This window comes from Anser brachyrhynchus, assembly GCF_964034855.1.
Source record: "Anser brachyrhynchus genome assembly, chromosome: 6".
NCBI lineage: Eukaryota > Metazoa > Chordata > Aves > Anseriformes > Anatidae > Anser > Anser brachyrhynchus.
The window spans coordinates 38,006,105-38,016,760 of NC_137700.1; the positions used below are offsets into that span (position 1 = coordinate 38,006,105).

At 45.2% G+C, this 10,656-nt stretch overlaps 1 protein-coding gene across 1 annotated transcript in view; it reads right to left on the bottom strand.

The window, feature by feature from the left end:
* PDZD8 (PDZ domain containing 8) overlaps positions 1 to 10,656 on the bottom strand; it is a 58,140-nt gene extending 47,484 nt beyond the window's left edge. The window contains exon 1 of the mRNA XM_080597089.1: positions 9,486 to 10,656. Within this exon, the coding sequence (XP_080453215.1) occupies positions 9,486 to 10,624 (1,139 nt within the window). The 5' untranslated portion in view covers positions 10,625 to 10,656. The remainder of the gene's footprint in view (positions 1 to 9,485) is intronic.

Here is a 10,656-nt window from a genome sequence, read left to right on the forward strand (position 1 = left end):
AAGTTTAGCATAAAGACTAGGTAAAGAAAGTCATATTATGACTCATTCTTTACTAGATATCCACAGATTATTTCTTAATTTTTATCCAACATTTTAAAACAATAAAAACCCAACAAACAAACAAGAAAAAGCTACAAGACCCAGAAAACAGAAGGAATGTGAACAGCTGGATGTAACCTATATAGGATTTAGGATCAAGAAACAGCTTTGGGCACAGTCCGTGTACCCTTTTTCCTTGCTCACTTGCTGCCCAGCCCAAGTGTGTTCCCTTAATTTACAACATCAGAATCATTTTTAAGGTTTGTTTTTAATTTAATCCCAAATTTGCCTTGCAAGTTTTTACACTTCAAGCAACATAAAACTTCTAAAAAAAAAGCTTTCCTGAATGACTGTCCAAATTTGATTTTCTGCTAGTCGTGTCTGGCAATTAATTACTGCCTTTGAGCACAGCAGTCTGATGAACTCTATCATCAGCTGATCTCTGTAATACAGATTTTTTTTTTTTGACATCTGATATGTCTTCAAAAAGATGAAAAGCACACTGCTGTACCGGGATTCCTGTATTTGGCATTGCACGGAACAGCTTTAACAAAGCGGGTTGCGTGCAGTGCTCCCCGCAGACCGCCCTGCTGAAACCCAGCAGAGCTGCGAGTCCAGCAGTGGAATTAAGAAGTTTTAAAGGTAAGCTGTTCCCATGCACTTTTTTAAGGTTAAAATAGATTACAACAGCTGCATAAATATATAAAACCCAACAAGACAAAGCAGTCTCCAACGCTGAAAAGCCTTTCTGCCATCTCACAAAAGCTAAGGCTTGCTTCGCAACGTGCACGTGTCTGTCAGCTCCAGCCCTTACTGCTCCTTTTTTTCACTACATGACCAGATATCCTGGCTGGGACCACCGAGTATCTCGAAGTAAAGTCTGCGTTTTAGCCCAGATCTGTTTGGCTTGTGAAATAACTGAGATTTGCTACCTGGTGAAGGTAAATTACAACAGGAAAAGTTTCCAAGGCATTTGTGGACTTTCCTCCTGTAAGAATGAAGAACAACGTTCCGGCAGCAAAGCCTCTGCTTTCGCCAGAAACTCAGTGATTGCAGCCGAAACTACTCAACTGAAGAAATTCCTAAATTTTAAGTTGAGCTTAGCGTATCCCCGTTGCCCTGAGCAGCGTCTATAAAATTATAACCTCCCGATCCCCTTCACACAAACTGGCATCCACACGCACTTCCAAAACGAGAATTGTCCACTGCTAGGAACAAAATGCTGAGATTCCTGCATCATTCAGAATGAGACCTGCTGAAAAAGCTAGTTGCCCCCACCTATCATTAATACCGGCTCATTGCTTTCTTCTGTACAAAAGCACAGTTTGAGTTTTCATATTACAGCAATTAATGGATTTTAGCAGACCAGGGTGGCACAAATTATCAGTTAAATTAACAAATCACAGAGGTACGTGACATTTTCCCCTTCATACTCATTTCAGCCAATAAAGCTTATTAATCCTAGCAGCGCTTCCAAATTGAAAGTCTCCTATGATATCAAGAATAATCAAATGTTGAAATAGTTTTAAAATCAAACAAGTGTGAACACGAACTGTAAACACAGAGGCATACTGAGCGACTTGAGGCAACCTCGGCAGGAATGCAGAGCAAGCAGTTTCCCGTTGAAACCCCCACCAGGAAAGGACCGGCTCCAGCGGGGAAACCCGCAGCTGGGGACCGAGCTCTCCAGCGGCTGGAGCACCGCACTGGTACCCCGCTGCCTACTGAAGCCTTCCTCCTTATCTGCGAGCTTTCGGACCCAGCATTTCACCTTTTTGTTAGCAATGACATTTTATGTTCTTTGTGCAGAATCGGTACTATAAGAGAGCCTTATATTTCCACACCAAACAAGCTGCTGGGAGCTGTTAGCTGCCCGTTTTTACAGATTACTTCAAGGCACAGGGGCACAGATTTTACCTCCTTTTAGGCAGAGCCCACCCTCGGTTCCAGCACCCCCCCAGTGCTCCCCACGTCACACACATGCCCCCAGCTCCCAGGGTCACAGCCCAGCCCCATGCTTGAACACGCTCCCTGCCTGCCGCCCGCAGGCGGCCCGGACCCAAAGCCAGGCTTTGGTCGATGCCCACAGTTTGGGAACGTGAAGAGCTCCCGTGAGCCCTGCATTTACTTTGAAATAAGTTACCTTTCTAAAGATAAGAAAGTACAACTGTTTGTTTCGTATTTCATTGAGAAAAAATGAAAAATTATGACAAAGTAACTCTGACAACTGAATACAAAGCAAAGTATTTGCTCTCACTGAGCAGCCAGGTCAGCTCCAGTGCTCAAGAGCAGCGTTCAGAACAGAAATAGGAAGAAATACGGTGAAAAAAATACAAAGCATCATTCTGCCATTAAGCGTCAAATACCTTTTATTTTCAGAGCCTTCAATCACCACTCATATGAGAAAAGTTCACTGCCGAACTAAAACCAAACATTTAAAAATACAGAATGGAAATGTGTAAAACAAGGCCATTTTCTTTCTATCGCCATCGCACAGCTAATCTTTTACACTGTTTTTAGGACGTAGCACAGTTCAGTTGGAAGGGACCTGCAGCAACCATGTGGTTCAAGAGCCCGACCACTCCGGGGCTAGCCAAGAGCTCAGGGGTTCCCAAAAGCCTCCTGGGCAGACAGGCGCGGGGCATCGAGCCCCACAGGGAGCCCGCTGCGCCGTTTGCCCACCCTCACGGCAAAGCAAGATTTCCTTCTGGCCAGCCTGAGAAGAAACCAGCGCCAGTTTTCCAAGTTTCAATTAAGAGAATTTGATGGAGATTTTATTTTCCGGTCGGGACAATTAACCCTGATGCTTATTGGATTACCACCTGCACCAAATGCAAACGCTGAAATTAATTCTTTTATTTCTTCATCCCTCCCTCCTTCCCTCCAATGAGGTTGTTTTTTTTTTTTGTTGTTTTGTCCTGTCCCCAACTATACATTTGGTACCCGGTTTCTTCCCCAACCCATCTCAAATCAGTGCCACATTAACTCCTAGCCCTTGCAGGTATGAAAAGGTAACATTTGTTGACTAGTCATAGGAAAGGGATCCTGTTTAAACAGGAAAAAATACTGACCATATACTAGGAAATGTCCAGTATGTGGCTAGTCATTCATTAAATTAGTCTTTATAATGAAAACATTTCAAATCAGCATTCTTTCAGAATTAGATCTTTTCTGTGTTAAAGACTGTAAATTGTTGGAGTTGGGGAAAGAAGAGTAAAAGGTTTCAAACCCCCTGGAACCAGTGGTTTTAGGGCTTGGTATCTACATAAATACGACTTTGATTTAATCTGAAGAATTTGGTGACCCTCTAGACACAATGGCTGAGGTGGACCACTCCCAAAATTAAGGCAGAAAAGCTCTGCACTATAAAAAGCTCCCTTTTAGTCACACAGCACCCTTGAAGAAATCACAGTATTTAACGTTCCAGGGCTTGGCTTTGTTTACTATATGTCAGGTTGCCCACAAATCCACTTATCTAAATCCTGTATGAATAAAAAAATATTACTTGTCCGTGCACTACAAAGATAATCTTCCAAGCGTGAAGCTGCTGTCTACAGACAGATCTACTGATTGCAATTACCGCTGCTTTGCCAGCAGCGAAACGAGTCTCTGTGCTGGCATCACTCAGAGCATCACCTCTGGAACAACCCGAAAACCCACAGCGCTTCTGTACCATCCGTTTCTGCAGAGTAAAAAAGGACTTGAAACCATTTTTTTCCTCTTTCTGCATACTAGAGGATTTTTCCACCTAGAATGGGCAGAGGTAGGGTGTAAAAAAAAAAGTCTCATTTTTCCTTCCAGCAGCAACAGGAATGAACTTCACATAGGTGAGTCTCACAGATGTAACTGCTTCGAGAGGGTCACATCACAGCTACGGTCACAGATGCAACTTCTACAAGAGGCTCATATCACAGCTACGGTCACAATCTGCTCAGGAAGAGAGCCTCCACATCCTCTTCCTTTGCAGAAGAGGAAGAGAAAGTAGGTATCTCTACTGACAGCTGATTTTTGAAGTCAGCAGTGCTCACAATCCTGATTTCTGTAAGTATTTCTGCTTGGATTAACCTCATCATATGAATTAGATAGAATTTTTTTTTTATTTTATACTTTTTCCAATACCTCTGTTACCAAATTATGATGTCATTTCTATTATAAGAAACACTTCATAATCAACAGCTACTTACATTACCTCTCAGCTCAAGTTTTGCCAAAAATAAGAAACTGCTGTGTAACCCTCAAATTGCATTCTGTAACAGCAAATGAAAATAGGCTTCTCTAATAGTTCTTCCCAGTGAAATTCAATACAGCTCCAGCTTCCAAATAAAGCATAAAACTATTTAATGTAGCTCACTATATCACAAATGATCAGTTCAAAGGGCAATTCATGCTGGAAGGGAATTTAGGAGTTTATCTAATTAATATATAAACTGATATAAAACGTTAAAGTAATCCTTCAAAGATTACTTCTAACGAAAATAAAGCGATTGCAGTCTGACAACATGCATTAAAACAAAGCAAAAGATCAAACTAATATCCATACCGAAATATTAGTGGGTTTTTTTGTTGGTGGTGTGGTTTTTTTGTTGTTGTTTTTGTTACTGTAATGAACAGAGAAACCAAGTGTTCTTAAAATACACAGAACTCCCTCCCTCACTGCTTTGGCAGTACCTAAGCTGCTTTGAACCTCAATGGATGAGCTTGCAAGACCTTAAACTTAGGGGGGAAAAAAAAAACAGCAGCTGTCAGAGTTTTGCTATCACTGCTGGCGAAATACTGGGAAATGAAGTTTTGGAGGGAGATTAGATTGCAAGTACTTCCTCCTTCCCCTTTGCGTGCACAGGAAGGGCTTTGTATCTTCATTATGGAAAAGGGTATTTTGGTTATCTGCAGAGCACACACGAAAAATCAAAGGTCTCTGAAATCTACACGAAGATATCGGAACCTGTTCAAAACAACAGAACTGCAGCTGACTTCAGACTAGGCTAGAGAACAGCGTAATTAGCGTACCTGACATTAGCAGGGGGAATATCAAGGTTGCCACCCATAAGCAGGTTAATGAGCAAGGTGTAGCTCGTTAGGGAACTAAGAGATGAACCTGTGACACCTACAACAGCAAAAGCAGGCAAAAGGACAGACACATGAAATAGCCCTTATCTTTAAGTATTAAACATGTCACGACAATGCTAGTAACTACAGCTGAGTATTAACCACTTTGTGCCACGTCAAAGTTATAGAAAGTTAAAACCAACACAAAAATGCCTATGGTACTGCTTTTGAAGAACTGTTTGAGTGCATCCTATGAAAAACAGAAGCTTGGATTCAGTTTGCAGGATAAGCTCCACTATGTGCTGACGATTAGCATCATGCTCTAGCCAAAGAAACCTACACGAGAAATCCAGCATCAGGTCAAGCTGTGTGGGTGGGCACGGCTGACTCAACCTGGATCTCGAGAGTGCCAGTAGCAGAGATTTTGGGAGACCACGAGGCAGCTGGTTGGTAAGTGGCCACCCTGCAGAACACCAGCAGTTAGCATCCTGGAGAAGCAACAGGGAAGGGAAGTCTCTCCATATCCACCGTCATGTTCCACACACTTGCCAACTTGTCTTAGAACTTAGAAAAGGTACAATTTATGCAGTCAATCTAAGTCAAAATAGAGTTTGAAAGTATGTAGAGCCTAATAAATGACATCCGTGAGTCTTCATTACCTTACTGAAGGTAGGAGTAGTTACCAAAAAAATGTCTTGACTCACAGTTATCTGATTTCTCAAGAGTGCACCAGAACTCACGTACGTTGGAAGAAAAACAACGAACGTGTCCGTTTATATCTTTCCCACATTTGAATGAGGGGCTTCTGTGACAGAGAGGTTTCAGAAACGCTGCTTTGCACTTCTGTAACAAAGCAATAAATGCATGGAGATCAAAGTTCGCTATAGAACAACAGCAATCCCTGCAACTTCCAACTGAATTGCACAACACTTCATCAACAATGATAAAAAATATCTACTATTCACTGAGTTTTACCAACGGCCTTGCTTCCAGAAATATAACCAGCTTCTACTGCATGAGATAGCTGCTCTACCACTGAATGGCAATTGCTTCAAAATGCGTATTTACCAGATAGAGATGTCTCTTCAAGAGCCAAAGAAAACTGATTACACACCATTAGAACAAAACACAAATTACTACTTATTTGTTTGGACAAAGTGCATCCCGCCTTTGTCAATTAGCAGACAATTGCTTTTGTGGAGAAACTTGTACAAAGAATCCTAGGTGAATTTCAAAACGCGCTCACCAGTCTACACTGCCTCCCTTATGGGGGCTCAGAGAGCATCAGGAATGCCAGATTTCTTCCTCCACATTCCAACCACTTACAGAGGATGCACAAAGTCACTCTCAGCAATGATAATCAGGATGAAGACCTTACTCATCACTGCTTTGCTGCCTAAAATTTGGCACCTATCTGGGAAAACATGTCTGTAGCAGCTTGTCTATAGACACAGTCTGTGTGCAAAGACAAAGCACATGTATGCGTTCCCTAATACAGTATTTCACAGTTCACTAATGTAAGAGGAGGGATCTGTTTAACTCCAACTTTGTTACAGGATGTTCAAGAAGCAACTACTGACAGTTCTCCCCTTACACCATTCATTACCAACAGCCCTCTGAAAGTTACCTAATACAGAAGACAACAAAACCCACTTATTTTAAATGTTACCATTACTTAGCATCTGAAAAAAAGTTAAAACTCCTTTACGGACTTCAATCTGGAAACCAGCTAGATAAATCCCCTTAACCAGCTGGACAGAGAACTCCCTGCACTCCAAGTGCTTTTGTTTACAAGGTTGTAATTACTGCTATTCAAAGATTTATTTACAGAGTTACTTGAGCAAGAGGTTTTGAACTACACACGGAACCAAACACTTACTAAGCCCTTAAACATTAGAAGTATAGGCCACAGGAAAGAAAGAAATGGGGAGAGGAGAAGCACATTCCCTGTACATGAGGAATTGTTTTGTTTTAAGTAAAGCACCAGGTTACTAAGCAGTTGTGAAACTGTCCTGACTTCTTCCTACACGTACTCTGCTAAGGAATACATTAACATGGCCTTGGACTACCATAACCCCAAATAAACGTATTCTTAAAACGACTGTTACAAATACAAAGTTTTGTATCTTTTTATCAACAGGGAACTTTCCAGATCAGTTCTCCACACCACGTAATCCGTAACTCCTCAACCACACCATCACGTATGGGTGCACTGTCACCGCTGGGCTGTTCCTAAGCCCTGCTGCCAGGGATCCAGCTAAATAAACTCCTCTGAGGTATGATGCCAGAGAACATTCCCACAAAACCTTGGGCACCCACGGACAGCCAAAGGCTTCACGGATAAGGACCACGAAGAGGTCAGCAGTCCAACTAGAAAATGTCAAAGGCAAAGTTCTAAGCAGTTAGGACACCGATGACCCAATCTGCCTTACCTAAGGTAATTTCATTAACAGGCATTAAGCTCAGTCTGCTGCCTTCCCTGTTTACAACACTGGGTCAGAATTACACGTTCACAATACAGTGTAAAATGTAAAGGTCAAAAGCACCAAACACAAGGTTGGACACTGCTTAGCTGAACACCTGCCACCCTGTACAACAAGCCTGCTATCCAGGGTGAAAACCAGCTGACACTGTTTTCTTCTCAAGCGCTCCCAAACTTCTGACAGCTTAACTGTTATTATTTTAAAATGTTTTTTAACTCATCTTAGCTCTACAACAATTTATGCTTCCCATATTGTTTTCAGTGTCAGTTACCTTCTGTCCTCATATACTTCCACTCATTTCTGGCCCAATCGCTGAGCTCTGCTTCTTTCCTTTTTGCCCCCTCCAGTCTCTTTACCGTGCCAGTGGCCTAATGGTGCAGAACGTTTGAGAAATACATGAAAAATTCAGTACTCTAACCCCAAATGAAGAGAGAGCCCTACCATCCAGGTGCATCTCCCTGGGGAAAAATGAAAATGTCTTTCTCCTGCTCCTGAAGGGGGTGAGCACATCATCACTGCTTCCTCAAACAAGCTAAAAACTTGCCTAGAGAGTGCAGTGCTCATCTGCTCTACTTGCTCTTTCTAGGTATGCCGAGAATGCTCACTTGCCAGGGTGACTGTGCTATCCCAGCCTCTGCTTCTGGCTCTTTTCCACAGTTACCAGCTTCGGTTCTTTCCCAAAGCAGTAAAAGAATGGAAACAAACTTGCTCTTGACAGTTTCACTGCTGCCCAGGGCCTTCCAGAGAGTAATTCAGTCCTTCAGTCTCTGAAGGGACCACCGCATTACTTTAAGAAACTACTTACTGCCCTTTTGGGGCTTTCCAAGTCCTGGATGTTTTACACATCCATTTTCACAAGAGCTCTTCTAAATTAGATTGCAGAAGAACCAGCTGAAAAGGCTTTAAAAATTATGTCACTGCTAATTACACTTCAAAATTCAAATAGGCATTTTCAGTTACTCATGTCTGAGGAATTCCAGAGAAAAGGCTTATTGGAAAAGAATGTGGTAAACAGAACAAAAATCCTGAATTAACACATGACAAAAACTACTAAGAATAAACCAGAGAGAAAGGAAAGGTGGTAACCTAAGACACATGGGAGAAGGGGAACATTGTATCTTAGCAGAGGTAAGACATTCAGTATCTTTTTAGATCAAATAATCAAGGTGGAATCAAGAAAAGAAGATGCCACTTGCAACTTCTGCTACAGAAATATCACTGAACATCACATTATATGTGATATATTACACAGCCTGTGCTGCTACATCCACCTTTAGAAAAGGTGATAGCTTCCAAAGAAAAAAGAATAAAAAAGAAGCCCCCCCCAAGCTTTACCACAATAGTAGTAACACACCTCTTACCAACTTTAAGATTTTCCCAAAGCTATTGAAGAAATTAAGCAAACCGGAAAGGAAGAGGACACCACCTATCACGTGATTCCAAAAATACTCCCTACAAAGGGAAGTTATTCCTGTCTCACATTAAGGAACAAAATCCTTCTCTCTCTTGATAAGCGTAAGTCACAAGCCTTGCCTAGGTGGCTCACCTGTGACAGAAGGATACCCCCAACCCGTGTGCTGTTCCACACGGCCATCCTTTTACCCCTTCCAAAGAGGAAGATCCTGGTCCTGTTGTTGGACACCTGGCAGACCCAAGAATTTCTGAAACCCACTATTTCCACCACTCAGTTATATGCGTTTTGGGGCATATCACAACCTCACTGCGCAAAGTGGTTATTTCACCTGCTGTAAATGGAAAACCATGCTTATCTTCACAGAAAGCATTTGATATCAATGAAGTGCAAGTGTCCCATCTGTAAAAATACCAAGAGAAGCCTCTTTTGGCCTATTAAGATCGTGACACCAACATGAACACACTTCTCCAAGAGTAACGCTCTGGATGCAGTCCCCTTCTTACCTGATTTTGTAATTGGGCAAGGTATGCTTGCGCTTGATAACTTTCTTGAACTGGTTCACGATGATAGACGTGAGCTGCGGCATGGGCCTCCCTTCGAACTGGGACTTTACCTCGAAGAGTATCACAGGGTCATCCATAAAGGAGAAGTACCAATGAGTGAAAGGCAGGCGCGTGAAGACCAGCTTCAGCTTCCCCATCACCCGGGAGATCTTGACGAAGAGGTACGCCGACTTGCCGAAGACCAGGTCGGCGTCGATGGCCAGGTGGAAGCCGCCGTTGTACTCCAGGTCCACCTCAAAGCCCAGCTCCTCGGGGCAGCCCTCCTCGTTGCACACCACGGGCCGGATGAGCTTGACGGCTTTGAAGACGGGCAGGACGTTGCCGAGCGAGACGTCCCTGAGGCTGAGCCCCTCCAGCACCTTCCCCGTCATCTTGGTCTGCAGCAGCTCCTCGAACTCCACCTTGATCTTCTTCGTCACCCAGTTCCTGACCAGGGCCGTGTCCCGCAGCTCCCTGAAGAGGAAGAGGAAGATGGCATTGAGGAAGTGGCACGTCTCCTCGCGGGACGACGGCTCCGACGGGGGCTCCGCCGCCTGCTGCTGCTGCTGCTGCTGGGGAGCCGGCGGGGGCTTGGCGCCGGGCTCGGGGCCCGCAGCGGGCGGTGCGGCAGCCGGCACCGGGGCCGCGTCCGTTGCCGCCTGCCCGGCGGTCGGCTCGGCGCCCTGCAGGTACTCCCTCAGGCCGTGGCCGGCCGCCACGCGGGCGTAGACGAGGCCCTCGGCGGCTCCGTCCGGCCCGGGGGGCGGCTCGGGCTTCCTGCCGTAGAGGAGCAGGAGCTGGAGCAGCAGCGTGAGGAAGCCGCCGGCCAGGGCCGACAGCACGATGCCGTACACCGGCAGCATCCCGGCCCTCAGCGCCCGCGGCCCGACGCTGCCGCCGCCGCCGGGCGCCGCCGCCGCCTCATCCGGGTCCCCCCCGCGCCCTGCGCTGCGGCGGCGGCGGCGGCGGCCGCGGTGGTGGCGGCGGCAGGGGGCGGGGCCCGGCAGCCCGTCCGCGCCGCCCCATTGGCGGAGACGGGGAGGCCCCGCCGGGCGCGTCACGGCGCCGGGCGCTGCGGCGTCACAGGGCGGAACGCGCATGCGCGAGCGCAAGGGGTTGAGGGGCGCCGGCG